The 22,722-nt window shown below is 37.9% G+C and overlaps 2 protein-coding genes across 3 annotated transcripts in view; both read left to right on the forward strand.

The window, feature by feature from the left end:
* The first annotated feature begins 327 nt into the window (after window positions 1-327).
* Window positions 328-20,918, forward strand: dusp22b (dual specificity phosphatase 22b). 2 transcript variants are annotated; one of them, XM_062022704.1, is made up of 7 exons: window positions 328-401; window positions 4,852-4,885; window positions 4,942-5,024; window positions 5,260-5,309; window positions 6,709-6,783; window positions 16,329-16,500; window positions 19,883-20,918. In XM_062022704.1, the coding sequence occupies exons 1-7, from the start codon at window positions 387-389 to the stop codon at window positions 19,997-19,999; spliced, it is 546 nt and encodes a 181-aa protein (XP_061878688.1). In that variant the 5' UTR covers window positions 328-386; the 3' UTR covers window positions 20,000-20,918. The 2 variants fall into 2 exon arrangements, with proteins under 2 accessions (XP_061878688.1, XP_061878687.1); XM_062022703.1 differs by lacking the exon at window positions 328-401 and adding an exon at window positions 4,483-4,633.
* Window positions 19,909-22,722, forward strand: part of irf4a (interferon regulatory factor 4a) — a 29,412-nt gene continuing 26,598 nt past the window's right edge. Inside the window, exon 1 of the mRNA XM_062022701.1 lies at window positions 19,909-20,019. The gene's annotated coding sequence lies outside the window, so the exon portion shown is untranslated. The remainder of the gene's footprint in view (window positions 20,020-22,722) is intronic.

Here is a 22,722-nt window from a genome sequence, read left to right on the forward strand (position 1 = left end):
AAGTGAAAACCATTTCAGGTGACTACCTCTTGAAGCCCATGGAGAGAATGCCAAGATTGTGCAAAGCAGTAATCAGAGCAAATGGTGGCTATTTTGAATAAACTAGAATATAAAACATGTTTTCAGTTATTTCACCTTTTTTTGTTAAGTGTCAGGCTTGTCCCTGACAGTTTGGTTATGTTTTAGTTTCTCCTCTGTGTTTGTGTTTGTTTCCTGTCAGCGCTCTTATTTTGGTTGTTTCCTGCTTTTCTCCCTGAGTGCTGTGTTCCCTCAGCTGCGGCTGATTGGCACCTGGCCACACCTGGTGTCAATCAGCCAGATGCTATTTAAACCTGTCTTGCCATCCAGTCTGTGCTGGATTATTGTCCTTCAAGCTGACCTTGTTGATGTTTTTGTTTGCGGTAAGCTGTTCCTGTTTAATAGTTCCTATAGCTATTTACAGTTTACTGTCTCCTAGCTTCTTGTTTTCCTGTTAGTAGTGATGGGTTGATGAGGCGTCATGAAGCGTTTCGACACATTGCAAAACTGTATTGATATTGTGTCGATACTTTGTCACTAAATACTGACATCTGCTGGACATTAAAAATCCCTACAGGCAACCCATGGACTGACTCAACTGACACTGATTTTATGACCTAGTATATACAATAATATAAACCAAGTCATTGTATTTCATTTAGGATTATTTCACATCTTCATTTAAATAACAATATATTTTTTATCTTTTTTAGATACAGTCAATAAATAATGTGAACATGTATCATAACATGGAAAACTAAGAGAACGTGTTGTGAATGAGGATATTTGTGGACTGGGAATTTTTTTTATTTATTTATTTATTTTTTTACTACACGTTTTTATTTAAAAAAAACAGTTTTCCAACATATTAATTTTAGACGATTTCTATTAGTTATTATTTCTCCGGCTGTAGAAAAGACCCGGTCACAGGCAATGTTCCCTCTAATGGTTCATGTGTCTGAGCAAACACAAAATCTCCCTGAGCATTCAGTGGAGCACATGTGAGCAACATCACACCTGTCTCAAACCAATCTCTTATAATAACACTCAAATGAGAGGAGTAATTTTCATGAGATTATTTTATAATATTAGTAATTTGGCCCACTTGTAATGAAAATAAAATAAATCTTGTTTTTCATAAGCTATGGATTAGTATTGTACAATATGTCTGGGTGGGGGTCCTGCTTTGGAAATCATTTGTACCCCTTTCAGAGATCACATTTAGTACCCCTTAAACATCCTCATGTTGCACAATGAAATGTAAGCATAGGATGAAGTGTGCATTCATGTAACTTTCTCTAGTAACAGCATTCCATGATTAATATAAATAACTTAACATTAATAATAAATGACAGTAGAATAAGCACACGTATGAGAGGAGTCATAGTGTAACTTTGTGTGGTGTTTGAGTTGTCTGACTTTTTGTGTGGCCATAAACACACCAGTGGCTTAGTGGTATGCGTGTTGGTGACAGATGACAAGTTGGTTTTGGCCTGGTTTGTACGGCAGACAATGACTAGTTTTTCGAGATAGAAGTGTTTTACTCATGTTTTTGGTGTGGTTATGGCCGAATATAAACAGTTTTGCTCAATAAAGTGATCGATATAATTCCTGGCCTCGAAGCATCTCGATAGACGTTACAATAATTGAACGGTGTTGACGAACACAGTTAGGGCCGCTTGTTGTCACTGTCACTCAGAGTTGCATTGCAACATTACACAGAATAAATGTGTTTATTTTGATTGGAATTCAGATGGGATTTGATTTGGTGCGCGGCATATATTTGCTGTGCGCAGAAGATGCTTGAGCAGTGCGCAATTGCGCAAGCGCGCACCTTAGAGGGAACGTTGCTCACAGGGCACAGAGGAGGCGTCAGTGCGACACAGTTTGCGTATCGGTCAGGTGACCAAAACAGCTCATGATCGGTCACGTGACTTTCTAAAAGCGGTATGCGCACCGAAACAGGGTTTCGCTCTATGTCATAGAGCTCATAGAGTCTATGAGCTCGACGCATGCGCCGATGCATCGGTGTTGCCGGACCCATCACTACCTGTTAGCTATATCCAGTTAGCCGTTAGTTATTCCTAGTTCCTGTTTGCTCCTTCCTGTTCCCTATCTCCAGTTTGCCTGTGCCTGTTTCCTGATTCGTGTTTTGCCTTATTTTTATGGACATTAAGTCATGTTTTCCCGCACAAATCCTGCCTTCTCTGCATCTTGGAGTTCGTCATCAACACCTTGTGACAGAATAATCCAGCACAGACTGGATGGCAAGACAGGTTTAAATAGCATCTGGCTGATTGACACCAGGTGTGGCCAGGTGCCAATCAGCCGCAGCTGAGGGAACACACAGCACTCAGGGAGAAAAGCAGGAAACAACCAAAATAAGAGCGCTGACAGGAAACAAAGACAAACACAGAGGAAAAACTAAAACATAACCAAACTGTCAGGGACAAGCCTGACATTAAGGACATAACTCCACATGTGCTCATTCCTAGTTTTGATGCCTTTAGTGACAATCTACAATGTAAATAGTCATGAAAATAAAGTAAACGCATTGAATGAGAAGGTGTGTCCAAACTTTTGGCCTGTACTATATATCCTTAGGTCCCAAATCTGTTTCTCTCATGAAAGTAAAATGTGAAAATATATACTCAGTTTTTTATTTTTCAACTTTTTGAAGTATTTTTTACTGGGAAAAAAAAAAAAATACAAAAAAAAAATAAAAATAAAAAAATAAATAAATATATATATATACACATATAGTACAGGAAACAATTTTAAATAATCTGTAGCTGTACATTACTGAGAAGGGGGACCATATATGTATATATATGTACACATTACTATATATATATATATATATATATATATATATATATATATATATATATATATATATATATATATATATATATATATACAATCGGGCGGAAGGCGGGGTACACCCTGGACGGTAGAAAATGGATGGATGGATGGATATATATATATATATATATATATATATATATATATATATATATATATATATATATATATATATATATATATATATATAGTACATTGTATATATTTACTACATATAGTATATATGTAGTACATTACTGAGAAGGAGGAGCATATATATATATATATATATATATATATATATATACACAGTATATATATATATATATATATATGCAGTATAGTACAGGAAATAAGGGGGAACATTATATATACATATATATATATATATATATATATATATATATATATATATATATATATATATATATATATATATATATATATATATATATATATATATATATATGTGTGTTCCCCCTTCTCAGTAATGTACAGCTACATATTTAAAATTATTTCCTGTACTATACTATATATATATATATATATATATATATATATATATATATATATATATATATATATATATATATATATATATATATATATATATATATATAAAAATATATATATATATATATAGCTACATATTTAAAATGATTTCTTGTACTATACTATATATATATATATATATATATATATATATATATATATATATATATATATATATATATATATATATATATATATATATATATATATATATATATATATATATATATATATATATATATATATATATATATATATATATATATGTGTATATATATATGTATGTATAATCTGTTACCTCTGATAGAGATCTGCTGTGCAATATGTTTTTAACATTTTATTATGTTTTTAAATTTTAAATTTTTTATTATCCCGCCCGAATGCAGCTGAGATAGGCTCCAGCAACCCCGAAAGGGACAAGCGGTAGAAAATGGATGGATGGATGGATGGATTATTGTTTGTTGTCGTAAGACCATTTTATGTAGGTTGTTTTAAAAGCACTGAGCTGGATTGCTGTTCAATTTCCTGTTTCCATACAATGACAATAAATGTATTCTGACTCTGATTCTGATACAGGAAATAATTTTAAATAATCTGTAGCTGTAAATTACTGAGAAGGGGGAAAACATACCTACATACATATATATACATATACACATATATACATATATACATATACACACACATATATACATATACACATATATATCTATATATGTATATATATATTTATTTATGTATATATATATATATATATATATATATATATATATATATATATATATATATATATATATATATATATATATATATATATATATATATATATATGTGTATGTATATATATGTATTTATGTATGTATGTATATGTTCCCCCTTCTCAGTAATGTACAGCTACAGATTATTTCAAATGATTTAAAAGGGTGCCAATATACAAAAAAACAAAACAAACAAACAAACAAAACCCACTCAATAGCAGTAATGCGAGTAAATTGATGAGTGTGAATGGTCGTGTCTAAATAATAACAAACACTACAACTCCCATGATGCACCGCAAGCAGAAGAGCTGCGTTCTTGATCGACTCGCTCACTTCACCCACTGGGCGAGTATGTAACCAAACTAGGTGGCATTTTGGGACTCAGTCGAGTGTTATATTTATTTTCCGCTAGTGAGTTTGTATTTTTGCCCCCTGTCGACATGGGCAATGGTATCAACAAGGTACGTTTAGGATTTATTAATGTCGTGTTTTTTGTTAACATATAGTGAATTTTTGATGGAATACTTAACATCATAACATTCTCCACTTTAAAAAAAAACTATGTACAAATGTTGTTAAAATGGGACTAAGTAGTAAGTTGTGTGCTATGTGGCAGCTGTCTGCTCAGCTGTTGAAGCTCTTCAATGATGCCTTCAGGGTCTCTTTTCCCCTTCCATAGGTCCTGCCTGACTTATACTTGGGGAATTTCAGAGGTAAGTTTTATTCTGACAGTGTATGCTTGGTTTACAGTTTGGTTTGTTTTTGCCAGACGCGAGAGACCGAGAACAGTTAGCCAGGAACAACATCACCCACATCCTGTCCATTCATGACACTGCAGCACCCATCCTCCAGGTGAAGCCTCCATATTGTTATCCAATCACATTAAAGCAGGGCCCTGCACTCTGCACACATGGCAGGAGTGAACATTCCAGTCTGTCAGGTTCTCCAGGAAGTTAATCCATCACAGACATTAGCCCAAATGTCATTGTTTACACTCAAAATGTGTGTCTTGGCGCGATCACTAGAATGTCCTGTTGGATCTCTGCTAATTGCGCCAATCAGGTAACTCGTGCGCTCTGTCCCGCAGGAGATGACCTATCTCTGCATTTCAGCGGCTGACCTGCCCACGCAGAACCTGTGAGTACCGAAATTGTGCGTTGCAGAAGAAGAAAAGACAGAGAAGCAATGTGGGTGTGAGGTTGTGTTCCTTCATGCCAGCCTGGGAAATGTTATGCCTCTACAAGCTCACTTTTAACGATGCATACAGAGGCATCGACAAAGAAGTTGCACAGTTTAGCAGGATAGTTGGAGCTATTTATATGCACCCACTTCACATAGCCATGCATGTGGTCATGCATCTATCTACACACACTGCCCTATTTCAACGTGTACAGTCGTGGTCAAAAGTTACACTTGTAAAGAACATAATGTCATGGCTGTCTTGAGTTTCCAATAATTTCTACAACTCTTATTTATTTGTGATAAAGTGATTGGAGCACATACTTGTTGGTCACAAAATACATTCATGAAGTTTGGTTCTTTTATGAATTTATTATTGGTCTACTAAAAATGTGACCAAATCTGCTGGGTCAAAAGTATACATACAGCAATGTAAATATTTGGTTACATGTCCCTTGGCAAGTTTCACTGCAATAAGGCGCTTTTGGTAGCCATCCACAAGCTTCTGGCAAGCTTCTGGTTGAATTTTTGACCACTCCTCTTGACAAATTGGTGCAGCTAAATTTGTTGGTTTTCGACATGGACTTGTTTCTTCAGCATTCTCCACACGTTTAAGTCAGGACTTTGGGAAGGCCATTCTAAAACCTTAATTCTAGCCTGATTTAGCCATTTATTTACCACTTTTGAAGTGTGTTTGGGGTCATTGTCCTGTTGGAACACCCAACTGCTCCCAAGACCCAACCTCTGGGCTGATGATTTTAGGTTGTCCTGAAGAATTTGGAGTTAATCCTCCTTTTTAATTGTCCCATTTACTCTCTGTAAAGCACCAGTTCCATTGGCAGCAAAACAGGCCCAGAGCATAATACTACCACCACCATACTTGACGGTAGGCTTGGTGTTCCTGGGATTAAAGGCCTCGCCTTTTCTCCTCCAAACATATTGCTGGGTATTGTGGCCAAACAGCTCAATTTTTGTTTTATCTGACCACAGAACCGTCCTCCAGAAGGTCTTATCTTTTTCCATGTGATGTCAGCTGAAACAAAAATTGAGCTGTTTGGCCACAATATCCAGCAATATGTTTGGAGGAGAAAAAGTGAGGCCTTTAATCCCAGGAACACCAAGTATGTGCTCCGATCACTCTATCACAAAAAAATAAGAGTTGTAGAAATTATTGGAAACTCAAGACAGCCATGACATTATGTTCTTTACAAGTGTATGTAAACTTTTGACCACGACTTTATGACTCCGTTATGAACACACCCTTCTTCCCAGTTTGAAAACCAGGTGCAAAGCATCCACGGGAACCACCACGACATGCAATAGTGCAGTAAACATTTTTTGTTGTTGTTCTCCACAGGACTCAGCATTTTAAACAAAGTATCACGTTCATGCACGAGTCCCGGATGAAAGGAGAAGGCTGCCTGGTTCACTGGTAACACACACACTTGTTGTTGTTGTTATACGACATGTCCTCCATCACTGTGTTCAAATATAAATGTACACCACACTTCATTTCGTGCAAAGGACTCTGCATGTGCCAGTGATGCATAATATACACAAAAAAATGCTGGGTTACTTTGATAACCCAATTTATGAGTTGCGAGTGTTGGGTTACATTTTGGAGTTATTTTTATGAAGAGCAATCCGTTTTTTGGGTTATAAGGGTATTGTTTTAACTAAATTTCTGGGTTTTCAAAGTTATGAACCATTTTTGGGTTGTTTTTCAATGAGTAACGCATTTTTGGGTAAAAGGCTGTTTTTAAATTATAAAGTAACTTTTTTCTTGAAGGGAATTTTATTAAGGATTAATCACATTAACATTATTTGCAATCACACATCTTATGTACATGAAAATATATGAGCATGCTGTATAGGACTACTATGACCAAACACGGCAATTCTTGTAAAAAAAAAAAAAAGTCGCTCATATCTTCCCTTTGAGTATGTTTTAATGGAATGAAAATAATTTTGATCAGTAGTTGGGAAAGAGTAGGAAAAACCAGCAGTACAATTTATAATTCTTAACCAACTATTGGGTCAAGAAGCACTAAATTGCGCAACCCAATAGTTGGGTTAGGAATAACCCAACATGGAGTTAGCATAACTCAACTTTTGGGTTAAATAATTCAGCGCAAAAATTGGGTTGAAAAAATTAACCCAAAATGTTGAGTTAAAATAACGCAAATAAGGGGCTTGTCCTTTTTTGAACCAGCAGTTGGGTTAAAATTGGGTTATTTTTTAACCCAGTATTTTTTGGTGTGTAGTGAGTAGGGTTGTCCCGATACCAATATTTTAGTACCGGTACCAAAATATATTTAGATAATTTTGTAAATAAAGGGCACCACAAAAAATTGCATTATTGGCTTTATTTTAACAAAAAAAATCGTAGGGTACATTAAACATATGTTTCTTATTGCAATGTTGTCCTTAAATAAAATAGTGAACATACTAGACAACTTGTCTTAGTAAGTAAGCAATCTAAGGCTCCTAATAAGTCTGCTGACGTATGCAGTAACATATTGTCATTTATCATTGTATTATTTTCTCAAAATTATTAAAGAGAAGCTGTAAAAAATGATTATTAATCTACTTGTTCATTTACTGTTAATATCTGGTTATTTTCTGTTTTAACATGTTCTATCTACACTTCTGTTAAAATGTAATAATCACTTATTCTTCTGTTGTTTGGATGCTTGACATTAGTTTTGGATGATACCACATATTTGGGTATGAATCCGATACCAAGTAGTTACAGGATCATACATTGGTCATATTCAAAGTCCTCATGTGTCCAGAGACGTATTTCCTGAGTTTATAAACATAATATGAATTAGAAAAAAAAGAAAAAAGATTTTGTGACGATAAAAAATATCGATGTAATAATAGTAGTATCGACTAAATACGCTGTTGTACTTGGCATCATTACAGTGGATATCAGGTGTAGATCCACCCATGGCGTTTGTTTACATTCAGGCACGCTAGCTTTTGTTAGCGGTGACGCTGGTGAGCTATTGTATCCTTCTACGGTGTGTAGTGAAGCATGTTTAGCTATTCCTCGTCCTGCAGAGATGATACTTGTAAGAAACATACTTTATTTGTCGCCATGGAGGCGAGGATTAGTGATTTAGAAGTAGCTAAAACACTGCCGACTGCGGATGGACATTAGCTGCTAGCTAGCTAGCCATGTCTTAAAGCACCTCTTCCTGAGGGTGTTTCAGTGTTATAACTTCACCTTTATCGTTAGTTTTTAAGTCAAAATGCGTCCGTTCTCCCTTTTCTGTCTACACACTGTGTCTGCTTGTAAGTACTCAGTGATTGTACGCTGCCGAACATGCTCCTCTCCTCGTAAAACTAGCAATGTCACGACATGACGACGACGCTGCCTGTTAAAATAGTATAACAGAGTATAGTACCATTTTTGGTTCATTAGTACTACGATACTATACTAGCTTGGCTATACAGCTTAAAGCATAACAATTAGCCCAGAGACGGCTCTTACCTCAACACCTTCTTAGGTTGGGGCACTCTTAAAGTACCAGTAGCGTGGAAGAACAAGTTGCCTCTATATTGACGCTGTTTGATTTATGACACCAAAATACTTCCACAGTTTGGGAATAAATAGATATGATCAGAGTACTATCAATCTCAGGGAGATTCCCGAGCCATTTTAAAAGATAATCAGATAGCAACCACATATCCCTTCCTCATCAACAACAATGCTAATCAAGCAGAGTTTGTAAAATCCAAGAACGATTACTCTGGGATAAAATATGTTTTTGACACAAGCATCTGCAGCATTACTAAGTGCTAAATATACAACTAACCATGTGGTAGCCATTTTTGTGTTATTTATATTTCTGTAGTCCTGCATATATTATTAAGTTAAATACATTATTTATTTGTTGCTCGATGAATACTTGGGCCTATTACGCTACTGCGCTTTGGTGTTGGCCATTGTGGTGGTGTTTGATGAATACTTGGGCCTACTGTGCTACTGCACCTTCATTTCTCTCATTATGGTTGTGGTAGCCATGTTTGTGTTATTTATATTTCTCTAGTACTGCATATATTATTAAGTTAAATTATTTATTTTTTGAATTGCCATGAAAATATATTTTGACATATTGCAAATTAATTCATTGAATTATAAAGCGTCATTTACAGCACCTGTGACGATAGCATATAGGGGCGCACAGGTGAAATTGATTGAACAAAAAATGTCGGGTTGAGAGACTGGCGGTGAAAACAATTTTTGACCACTTCTAATGCAACACCTGAGCCTTAGTTTTTTGTTTATAGATTTGTATGCAGCTAAACTAGTTTTTGTTCACTTTGGATGTGCATGGAATGAAGACCTTTTTTGCAAATAAAGCTATTTTTTGTCAAACTTAAATTGGAGTCGGAAGTGCGTTTGAAAGTACACCACCTGTCCTGGCTCAGACCACGGCCTTTGGTTTAGAACCTGGAAAATCTTGGAAAGACCGATACAAACCATAATTAAACATGATAAAACAAACACTTATTGTACAATTTTCCATGATGCCGACCAACGAGACACTCACACAATCCCGTTGATTAAGATTCAATTGCAATCCTTAAAAAGGGTTAAAAAAAAGTAGCCGAAACTAGTCTTTTTTTACCATCTCGGGGGATGTCAAAGTCGACCAGCCTCTCGTTCCATGGCCACATTGGTCTACTACCTGGTGAGAGATGCGTTAATTATAATCTAGAATGGACTTTTAGCAAGTTTGAGACGAAGCAGAAGCAGCCGTCAACAATAGCAGCATAAGCTAGCATTAGCTCACGGCTATCAATGCTCCGCTAAAACAGGATGTCTGCATTGGCGATTATAATAACAATATCACTCATATTTGTTTAATTTTCAGGTCATGACATGTAAATGGAGTATTATTGGATATTTTTTAGAGTCTAATGGGTGCAACAGAGGACACTCGATATGTTGACACAATTGTTAGCTATTTATTTACAATTTTGAATACATAAAAAAGCCAAGCATATGTGTTCTTGTCTTACATAAGGATTGTGAATGATAAACAGCACATCTCTTTACAACTTTTGTGTATTTCCAGTATGACTGATCTGATAATATGGTCAGAGTGCAGAAGCGTTACTGCCGAAGATATTCGGAGCAGAATATTCAGAATGGCTGACGTAATTTGGGCATTTTGTGATGTTTAGACGGTATTTTCACATACTTTACGGATTGTAAATACAATTGGATGTGGTTTAATATGGAGATGTCCGATAATGGCTTTTTTGCCGATATTCTGATATTGTCCAACTCTTAATTACCGATTCCGATATCAACCGATACCGATATATACAGTCGTGGAATTAACACATTATTATGCCTAATTTTGTTGTGATGCCCCGCTGGATGCATTAAACCATGTAACAAGGTTTTCCAAAATAAATCAACTCAAGTTATGGAAAAAAATGCCAACATGGCACTGCCAAATTTATTATTTAAGTCACAAAGTGCATTATTTTTTTTAACGTGCCTCAAAACAGCAGCTTGGAATCTGGGACATGCTTTCCCTGAGAGAGCATGAAGAGGTTGAGGTGGGCGGGGTTGAGGTTGGGGTCGGGGGGGTTAGCAGGGGGTGTATATTGTAGCGTCCCGGAAGAGTTAGTGCTGCAAGGGGTTCTGGGTATTTGTTCTGTTGTGTTGCGGTGCGGATGTTCTCCCGAAATGTGTTTGTCATTCATGTTTGGTGTGGGTTCACAGTGTGGCGCATATTTGTAACAGTGTTACAGTTGTTTATACGGCCACCCTCAGTGTGACCTGTATGGCTATTGACCAAGTATGCCTTGTATTCATTTGTGTGTGTGTGAAAAGCCGTAGATATTATGTGATTGGGCCGGCACGCAAAGGCAGTGCCTTTAAGGTTTATTGGCGCTCTGTACTTCTCCCTACGTCCGTGTGCCACTCCGTACAGCGGCATTTTTAAAAAGTCATAAATTGTACTTTTTGAAACCGATACCGATAATTTCCGATATTACATTTTAAAGCATTTATCGGCCGATAATATCGGCAGTCCGATATTGTCGGACATCTCTAGTTTGATATATACATGAATGAAACACAATTAAGTATATAAAGTCAACTTTTTTTTCAACTCTCCTGCTACTTTAGGTTTAGGTACCATTGTACTTCCAATGCAGCTACTGCCATCTTGTGGAGGTAATTAAAAAACTGCATCATGAGGTTGCCTACAGTCACAGCTGTCTTTTTGACATTGCACTAATTATAGACTATATAACAACTAATTTAATATAAATATTATTGAAGCATCTACAGTGGGCACTACAAATACTAGTGTCATGATCTCACATGACAGTTTAGACTTTGTTGGTTATTTTCACGTGTTTAGTATCACTTCCTGTCCCGGTGCGCCTTGTTTTGTCAATGTTTCCTGTTTGGTCTCTGTGTTTTACAGCACCTTTACTTTCTGTTCCTTGTCCCGCCAGCACACTTGTTCCTCATTGTTAATTAGTTCTATGTACACTACTGTTCAAAAGTTTGGGGTCACCCAAACAATTTTGTGGAAAAGCCTTCATTTCTAAGAACAAGAATAGACTGTCGAGTTTCAGAGGAAAGTTCTCTTTTTCTGGCCATTTTGAGCGTTTAATTGACCCCACAAATGTGATGCTCCGGAAACTCAATCTGCTCAAAGGAAGGTCAGTTTTGTAGCTTCTGTAACGAGCTAAACTGTTTTCAGATGTGTGAACATGATTGCACAAGGGTTTTCTAATCATCAATTAGTCTTCTGAGCCAATGAGCAAACACATTGTACCATTAGAACACTGGAGTGATAGTTGCTGGAAATGGGCCTCTATACACCAATGTAGATGTTGCACCAAAAACCAGACATTTGCAGCTAGAATAGTCATTTACCACATTAGCAATGTATAGAGTGTATTTCTTTAAAGTTAAGACTAGTTTAAAGTTATCTTCATTGAAAAGTACAGTGCTTTACCTTCAAAAATAAGGACATTTCAATGTGACCCCAAACTTTTGAACGGTAGTGTAGGTCCACCTGATTCCCTACTTTAGAGCTATAAAGTATGCTGTTGCTACTAGACCTTTATTTTTATGCTGCCTCGTTCCCAATTAAACGTCTTTCTGCCTGCACAACGCTTGCCTTTGCTGCATCGTAGGATCACGATAACAGCCGACATGCGGCATCGTCACAAATAACATCTGTCATCCATCCATCCATCCATTTTCTACCGCTTGTCCCTTGACCAATATCAAAATACAGTAGCATAGTAGGCCTGAATATTCATTAAAAACAAGGCAGAGGTCTTATTTAACAAGTATATTTAACATTACACACAGTTTGAACAACACAGTGTTTGAAAAGTGGAAAATAAAACACTGTACTTTAATCAAGTGATTGTTTGGCCACTAGGTGAAGCCTGCGTACCACTAGTGGTACATGTACCTCAGTTTGGGAATCCCTGATTTATAGTAAATTGTATGTAAGTTGTCATTATTAAGGTTTGATTGGTTATTTGCATTTCTTGGACAAGTTAATGCTGGTGCATCTAATTAGTCGTACACATTACAAAACAAAATTGGATTTTTAATGTTACTGTTGATGTCTAATACTGTTAATATCTGGTTATTTTCGGTTTCAACATGTTCTATCTACACTTCTGTTAAAATGTAATAATCACTTATTCTTCTGTTGTTTGTATACTTTACATTAGTTTTGGATGATACCACAAATTTAGGTCTCGATTTTATACTAAGTAGTTACAGGATCATACATTGGTCTTATTCAAAGTCTAATGTGTACGGGGACGTATTTCCTGAGTTTATAAACATATTATGAATTTTTAAAAAAGGAAAAAATATTTTGTGACAATAAAAAATATCGATGTAATCATAGTAGTATCGACGAGATACGCTCTTGTACTCGGTATCATTACAGTGGATGTCAGGTGTAGGTCCACCCATGGCATTTGTTTACATTAAGGCACGCTAGCTTTGGTTAGCGGTGATGGCGGTGAGCTATTGTATCCTCCTACGGTGTGTAGTGAAGCATGTTTAGCTATTACTCGTCCTGCAGGGATGATACTTGTAAGAAACGTACTTTATTTGTCGCCATGGAGGCGAGGATTAGTCATTTAGAAGTAGCTAAAACATTAGCCGCTAACTAGCTAGCCATGTTTTAAAGCAGCTCTTCCTGAGGGCGTTTCAGTGTTATAGCTTCACCTTTATCGTTAGTTTTTAAGACAAAATGCGTCCATTCTCCCTTTTTTGTCTACACACTGTGTCTGCTTGTAAGTACTCCGTGATTGTGTGCTGCCGAACATGCTCCTCTGCTCGTAGAACCAGCAATGACACGACATGACGACGACGACCCGCTGTAATGCCCGCAAAAAAAAATATTGCCGAACCGGTTCTTTTCAAACAGAGTATAGTACCTTTTTTTTATTCATTAGTACCGCGATACTATACTAGTACCGGTATACCGTACAACCCTAGTTTGTAGTCATAAATACGATCAGAACATTTTTTTGTTGGACATATACCACAACAAAGGTGCCGTGGCCTTAATACTAGAGGTGGGGGAAAATAGTCGTCGTCGTTGGTGTGGCTTCCTGATTACTGGACTGACCGAGCTGTCTCTTGACTTTGTGGCGCTGCTTGTTTATTGCCATTTTTACAACCACTGCGCTTACTTACTCCTCCAGCCCCATCAAGGCCCCACAGTGATTGGAATGATCCTTAATTGCTTTATACTGACTGACTTTGTCTTGAGCTGTTGTCGACATAACCAAAATGGACTGATCTGTGACTTTGGCCCGAGGCATGAGAACAGGCGACGCTAAAGGATTTTTTAACCTACGACATTGTTTTCCGCCCATAAAAGACTAGCTCAGGTGTGTTCAAAGTGCAGCCAATAGCTAGTTGTTTTATCGGCCCGTAGTTAGCATGCTAGTTTTTTTTTTTGCAAATTTTGCAGGTATACACCTCAGCGTGAAATATTTTGTTACTCCTCGAATGATAACTGTAAGCATTTTAACGTAAATACGATAGCTTTGTTTTTTGGGGACTTTTGTAGGTATACACCTCAGTCACGTTTTGGTACTTGATGCATTCTAACGTTAGCATGCTAGCATTTTCAACAGGTACACACCTAGTAATATATTCAGGTACTTGACGCATGTTAGATACATAGATAGAATTTGATTTATTATTATAATTTTTTTTTCTAATTATAACACAACATTTTATTGTTGAATATGTAAAGCATCTGTTTTTAGCAGTTTTTCAATCACATACTGTAAATTCTGGACTGTAAGCCGCTACTTAAAAAAAAAATATATATATATATATTTCTTTATTCATTTGATAGGGAAATCATAATACAGGTAATGAAAAAACAACCCCCCCTCCAAAAAAAAGTAAATTATAAAGCACAACAAAAATACAAATAAAATAAGAATGCGATGGACAACATTAAACTGTATTCGATTAAGTTTTGAACAAGACCAGATATTTAGACTTGTGTTATTACAGTTAGCATGTTAGAATGCTATTGTTTGAGGTGTACACCTCAGTGTCACATATTTTGGCTTTTCACTAATGCTAACTGTAATCATGCTATTTGTAGTAAAAGTCAATAATCGATAATCGATTTATTTATTGTAAATAAGTAATGCAGACAGTTCTAACATTTGGCTGACAGCAGCGAGCCACCTCACCGAGAGATCCGACCAGCTCCTTTATTTTAGGGCACTTATGTTCCAGTTTTGCACACATTTCCATGAATTAAATAAATGTGATGGGAATTAATTTAACTGTTTCTTATTACAAATGCTCTGTTTTTTAAAGTTGCAAGTGATAAACGCCTATTTACTGAAACGAAAAGAAATGTAAAACTGCATCAATACATGCCGTATTTTCCGGACCATAGGGCGCACCAGATTATAAAGCGCACTGCCGATGAATGGTCTGTTTTCGATCTTTTTTCATATATAAGGCGCACCAGATTATAGGGGGCCGCTTTCTGACAGTCACTTCAGGATGCAAAGTCGTACTAAAACATTTTGATAGATTTTTGAGCGCTGTGTGTAAAGTTCTATATTTTTAATGGAACATATAACATTTTGGTGTTGTTTACTTGAGTTATATTGCAGTCTACACGTATCTCTTATGTGTGACTGCCAATCTACTGGTCACACTTATCATTTCACCATGTACCAAATAAAATAGCTTCGAGGTCGGTAAGCAAAACCAGAATTATTCTGTACATTAGGCGCACCAGGTTATAAGGTGCACTGTCGAGTTTTGAGGGAAAAAAATGATTTTAAGTGCGCCTTATAGTCCGGAAAATACAGTATATATATATAGGCATCAATAATCAATTTTAATCAAATTTTTAGCTCCTGAATCGTAATCTACTTAACGCAGTGATAATATTGTACCGTGAGATTTTATTCTAGGCATTTATATCCACATATGAAAGAGACTTGGTTTGGATTTGAAAAAAACGGGAATCGCACCGTTGACATTGACATGAACAAATGAGATGTATTTACAGTAGGTGTTATTCTCAAAGAATCTCATTTTATTGTCAAATGTATCAGTCCAAAAATTGATTACATTTAGACATTTATAATATTTTTGTTGTCTAATTTTGCCAGGGGAATGTCATATACATATCACATCAATGATGAAAATCCATTCCAATATTTTGAAATGCAAATGTTGATCATATTAGGAGTTTTTAACAGTAATAACAAGTCTGTGACAATCAAGGTGTGGAAGTATTGTACGTGCACGTGTGCCTAATAAAAAGTCCTATTATGTCCCTTTGTTTCCAGGACACTTCTGTTTTCATATCTTTTTGTAAGCTTTATTTGCAGTGAAACAACTCATGCATGTGATGAAGTTCACACGTCCTCATACGCCCATGTGTGTCTCTCTCCCTGCTGCAGTCTGGCGGGGGTGTCCCGCAGCGTCACCCTGGTGGTGGCCTACATTATGACGGTGACCACGCTGGGCTGGAAAGAGGCTCTGGCTGCAGTGAGGGTGGTCCGGCCCAGTGCGGGTCCTAACCTGGGCTTCCAGCGCCAACTCCAAGAGTTTGAGGCGACTCAAGTTGATGAAGTTAGTCAACTTCTTTTTACAAACTTTTGTTACTTGTCGAATGATAACTGTAAGCATTTTAACATATATATATATATATATACCGGTATATATATATATATATATATATATATATATATATATATATATACACTGTGTGTATATATATATATACTGTGTGTGTATATATATATATATATATATATATATATATATATATATATATATATATATATATATATATATATATATATATACACAAACACACACACAATGCATATACAATACATATTTATACCATCCTGAAATTAGTGTTGTGATATAAATATTGAATATATGTCATGTAATTAGATAAAATATCTAAATAAATGTTATATTTAAATCACAACACTAACTTCAGTTGTAGTTACAATAATAAGGCAATACCTCTGTTTGTTATTATTATTTTTTACGATTCTGTGTGCTGTCTCCTTCAGAGTGCCTGTGCGCTCATACTTTCACAAAACTTTGTTTTTACACATAATCGGCGATCACAATGTTTTAAGTCAGCATATTAATTTAATTCCAAATTGAAGAGGGAAGTTTGTCAAACATGGAAGATTACAGTACAACGTGGGGGTTGGGTGGGAAGGACTGGAGCCTTTTTTGCCAATTAATGTTCGCCTCAAATAAATAAATAGGAAACGCTGCAACCACTTCCTCTTTTTGTTGTGCGTGTGACGTAAGCACATTGGACCACATTAAAAGTTGTCATGCCTTGAGATTTACCGTAAAATTACCTTTTTCCTGGAGGCAGAGAAGATTACTGGATTATTTTTTGTAAAAAAGTAATATGGTAAAATTAGCCTTAATTTACACTTTTGTAGATGTCCCGGTTGATGACTCCCCTGCTGATGGCATCCTAGCACCAAAAATAAATGTCCTGTTCAAGCCCGCCTTAATGGGCTGAAACCCAGGGGCCCCACCCAATCCGGGGCTCCCAATTTTGACGGGGGAATGCAATGATATGTGTTTATAGCTGTCAATCACAAACATCTCAGCTTCGTCTTGCGAATGTGTACTCTCTCTCAGCTGCGTGGATTTTTCTACTGCTCCGGGCTTGTTTGAGACACCTGCGTACTACTACTGAGCTAAAAACACAGGCAGTCACCCGGATTTGTGGGGCGGTTGAGGTTGGAGGATAGGGGGTTGTTTAGGTTTTTGCCTCAAAACTCCCGTAGTAAAAGAGTGCGGGTACTAGGATGTGCATTTGTGAACAAATGCGTGAGCAAATTGTCCAACAGTTTAAGAACAACATTTCTCAACGAGCAATTGCAAGAAATTTAGGGATTTCACCATCTACAGTCCATAATATCATCAAAAGGTTAAGAGAATCTGAACAAATCACTGCAGATAAGCGGCAGGGCCGTGACTGTCAGGGTGTGTGGGTGACGAACCACAAGATGCAGAGAAGACGATAGGCATTGAGCGGGAGAACATGATTTAATTTAACACTATAGCAAAAAAACTATAAATAGCAGCTGGCAGAGTGGCACCAGGTGTGGCCCGGTGCCAATCAGCCACAGCTGAGGGGACAGCACACAGAGAGACAATCAGGAAATGAAGACAAAATAAAAGCACTGACAGGAAACTAAGACAAACGCAACCAAACTGTCAGGGGCAACCCTGACAGTGACCTTCGTTCCCTCAGACGGTACTGCATCAAAAAGCGACATCAGTATGTAAAGGATATCACCAAATGGGCTCAGGAACACTTCAGAAAACCACTGTCAGTAACTCCAGTTCGTTGCTACATCTGTAAGTGCAAGTTAGAACCCCACTATGCAAAGCAAAAGCCATTTATCAACAACACCCAGAAACGGCGCCGGCTTCGCTGGACCTGAGCTCATCTAAGATGGACTGATGCAAAGTGGAAAAGTGTTCTGTGGTCTGAAGAGTACACATTTCAAATTGTTTTTGGAAACTGTGGACGTAGTGTCCTCCGGATCAAAGAGGAAAATAACCATTCAGACTGTTCTAGGCGCAAAGTTCAAAATCCAGCATCTGTGATGGTATGGGGGTGTATTAGTGCCCAAGGCATGGGTAACTTACACATCTGGGAAGGCGCCATTAATGCTGAAAGGTACATACAGGTTTTGGAGCAACATATGTTGCCATCCAAGCAATGTCTTTTTCCAAGCCACATTCTGCGCGTGTTACAACAACGTGGCTTTATAGTAAAATAGTGTGGGTACTACACTGGCTTGCCTGTAGTCCAGACCTGTCTCCCATTGAAAATGTGTGGCACATTATGAAGCGTAAAATACCACAACAAAGACTGTTGAACAACTTAAGCTGTACATCAAGCAAGAATGGGAAAGAATTCCACCTGAAAAGCTTCAAAAATTGGTCTCCTCAATTCCCAAACGTTTACTGAGTGTTGTTAAAAGGAAAGGCCATGTAACACAGTGGTAAAAATGCCCCTGTGACAACTTTTTAGCAATGTATTGCTGCCATTAAATTCTAAGTTAATGATTATTTGCAAAAAATAATTAGGTTTCTCAGTTTGGACATTAAGTATCTTGTCTTAGCAGTCTATTCAATTAAATATAAGTTGGAAATGATTTTCAAATCATTGTATTCTGTTTTTATTTACCATTTACACAACGTGCCAACTTCATTGGTTTTGGGTTTTGTAATAATGGTTCAATAAACTAAAAATATCAATACTGCATTAGTACTGGCCACTAGATGAGATCAAACCAATAGAAGCACGCTGTTCAGTATGGTGGCCACTGATTGGCTCAGCATCAGGAAGCATTATTATCCATCCATCCATCCATCCATTTTCTACTGCTTGTCCCTTTTGGGGTCGCAGGGGGTACTGGAGCCTATGTCAGCTGCATTCGGGCGGAAGGTGGGGTACACCTTGGACAAGTCGCCACCTCATCACAGGGCCAACACAGATAGACAGACAGCATTCACTTATTGGTTGAAAAACATATTTAGAAGGTAGGAAAACATTTTTTATACTCTAGCTATGAAAATATTTGATTCATAATTAGTGACTCCTACTTCGCGGAAATTCATTTATCACGGTCACTCACGTCCGGAACCAATTAACAGTGATAAATGAGGGATTATTGTATGTGAAATCTTGCAATAGATTGTTTCAATTTCCATGATTTTTTTGCACTATAAAAAAAAATCTGTAGATCTGTACAAAAAACCTGGCAACTCAGTCGCCAGATTTTTACCGTAAAATCTGGACCACTTTTATTTTTACAGTCAAATTCTGCCGATCTAGCTTGTAGTATTTTATTGTGAAATCTACCGACTATTTAACACTGTATGTGAAAAGTACCTGAAAATTGCTTTGCATTGTTTTTTTTTAGTTTTTTATGATTGTTGTCACTTCTTGCAGTTCAGAGATTGGCTCCATAAGGAATTCAAGGACCGCACTTTCAAGGATGAAGATGATGTTCAGGAGCTGCTCGCCAGACCTTCTAAAGTCAACAGCGAGAAGGCTGAAAGCCAGTAACGGACCCCACAGAAAGCCTTGTGAGATCTTTTTTTTACGGGCGACTGACATCCTCCTATACTGTAAACCAGGGATGTCAAACTGGTTTTCATTGAGGGCCCCATGGCAGTTATGGCTGCCATCAGAGGGCTGCTTGTAACAGTGAATAATGTATGATTTTGCCTCTGGATTTTATTATTAATTGTATAAATAGTTTAAAGTAGACCGTCAATTTTACAGTAAAAACTTAACATTTAAAAATTTTTACTGTAAAATATTGCGTTTTTTTACGGTAAATATAAAAAATATAAACACAGTACCACTGTTTTGTTTTTTGTTTTTTTTACGGAAAAATCTGGCAGCTTAGTTGACAGAATTTTTGTGTTAAATTGACATTGGTTTTTACAACATTATATTGTGAATGGAAAAACAGAACAAGTTCTTTTTTTATTCTGGCAACTTAGCTGCCAGTTTTTCTACCGTAAAAACGAATTTATTGTTTTTCCATTTACAGTAATACACAGTTAAAAAAAACAAGATTTTACAGTAAAAATATGGCAGCTCAGTCAACAGACTTTTAATGCCAAAAAAATGATTGTTTTTTTCAATTTACAGTAATATGCTGTAAAGAACACAATACATGGGTAGTTTGCTGTAAAATCATAAGTCAAGCAGATATTTAAGTATTTATTTTCATTTAGACATAAACATGTTTGGGAAGTATGATAATATACTGTAATATTTGTTGCAATAATGGATACTATTAAAGTTTAAAATGTATGCAATTTCAAGCAGTACATATATTTTTTCCGTCAATATGAAAAATGTCCATTACATTTAGTGAGAAAATATTAAGTACTTTATTGACACATATCATTTCCAGGTGTTTGCGGGCCAGATAAAACGATGTTGCGGGCCAGATCTGGACGCCGGGCCTTGAGTTTGATACCTGCATAGGTGGATTAATGACCGGGCCTACCGGGCCCAGGCCCAGGGGGCCAGAGGCCCCAAGGGGCCAGGCCAACTTGGCCCCGCGGCCGCGACCCAAGCAAAACTACTTTTGCAAAAATAATAATCTTAAGCCCCAAGGGGCCAGGCCAACTTGGCCCCGCGGCCATGATCCATAGAGGGTAAGAGGCCCCAAGGGGCCAGGTCAACTTGGCCCCGCGGCCGCGACCCACAGAGGGCCAGAGGCCCCAAGGGGCCAGGCCAACATGGCCCCGCGGCCATGATCCATAGACGGTCAGAGGCCCCAAGGGGCCAGGCCAACTTGGCCCCGCGGCCACGATCCATAGAGGGTCAGAGGCCCCAGGGGGCCAGGTCAACTTGGCCCCGCGGCCACGATCCATAGACGGTCAGAGGCCCCAAGGGGCCAGGCCAACTTGGCCCCGCGGCCACGACCCACAGAAGGCCAGAGGCCCCAAAGGGCCAGGCCAACTTGGCCCCGCGGCCGCGAGCCACAGAAGGCCAGAGGCCCCAAGGGGCCAGGTCAACTTGGCCCCGCGGCCACGATCCATAGAGGGTAAGAGGCCCCAAGGGGCCAGGTCAACTTGGCCCCGCGGCCGCGACCCACAGAGGGCCTGAGGTCCTAAGGGGTCAGGCCAACTTGGCCCCGCGGCCATGATCCATAGAGGGCCAGAGGCCCCGAGGGGTCAGGCCAACTTGGCCCCGATCCATAGAGGGTCAGAGGCCCCAAGGGGCCAGGCCAACTTGGCCCCGCGGCCACGACCCTCAGAGGCCCCAAGGGGCCAGGCAAAATTGGCCCCGCGGCCATGATCCACAGAGGGCCAGAGGCTCTCAATCATTATTATCAAAGCTAATTCTCAAATTGGATGGATCACACAACCTCACTCACATATTCTTTATCAATTATTAAAGGTTGTTTCTGAATTTTGATCACAGAACTTAATGCAAATATTCTTGATTGATTGACAAAGCTCATTCTCAAATTTTGATTACACAACCTTACTCTGACAAATTATCATTATCAAAAAGCTCTATCTCGAATTTGGATCACAGAATCTCACTCAAGTATTCTTAGCTGTGCCCCTCCCCCATCAAGTCTTTCATAAACCGGTCTGTTCTTTTAGAATCTCCTCATTTGGTATTTTGAACTCGTGAGAGACTGCTCAAAATTTGGTTTCCTTTCCCTCAGTTCAGACTCAGAGATAATTTGAAATCATTCAACAAGAAGTTTAACGCGCGCACACACACACACACACACACTTGAGTTGAGCATTACTTGGAAATTCTTATATTTTCCATTTTGCTGTTATTATCAGCATCTTCCCATTTTGTCCTTTTCTTTCGAGAAAGTTTACAGTCTGACATTTGTCACTGCTGTCAGTTAATAACTTTTTGGTCTTTGACCCATTTTGTCATTTTCTCGATTCGATCGTCACTGACCACTCTCTCCTGTCTGGCAGACATCGTTGCTGCCATCATAGCTAGCAAGCTGCCTGCAGCGAGTCATCCCTATGTTCCCCGTCCCTATGTTACCCGGGTCCTATGTTCCCCTCTACCGGGGAACTAAGGACCCTTTTTTTTAAAAAGGGTTCTATGTTCCCCGCTGCGGGGAACGTACAACACTTTTTCCAGAAAAGGGTTCTATGTTCCCCGCTGCTTCCAATGCGCGACTAAGTAAGACGCACGCAGACACGCATGACAGAGACGCGTTTAAGTTGTCGAAGGAAGGAAGTTCGCGTTTGAGTTGCTCTATCTGCTGCCGCACGCCCTGTGACAGG

The sequence above is a fragment of the Entelurus aequoreus genome, linkage group LG16 (genome assembly GCF_033978785.1).
Source record: "Entelurus aequoreus isolate RoL-2023_Sb linkage group LG16, RoL_Eaeq_v1.1, whole genome shotgun sequence".
Classification (NCBI taxonomy): Eukaryota; Metazoa; Chordata; class Actinopteri; order Syngnathiformes; family Syngnathidae; genus Entelurus; species Entelurus aequoreus.

Bases quoted from the DNA above. Each gene is read 5' to 3' on its own strand.
- dusp22b (XM_062022703.1), top strand. From the start codon at position 4,613: ATGGGCAATGGTATCAACAAG. The intron at 5,025-5,259 runs GTGAAGCCTCCA...TCTGTCCCGCAG, and splicing joins CTGCAGCACCCATCCTCCAG to GAGATGACCTATCTCTGCAT. The intron at 16,501-19,882 runs GTTAGTCAACTT...CACTTCTTGCAG, and splicing joins AGGCGACTCAAGTTGATGAA to TTCAGAGATTGGCTCCATAA.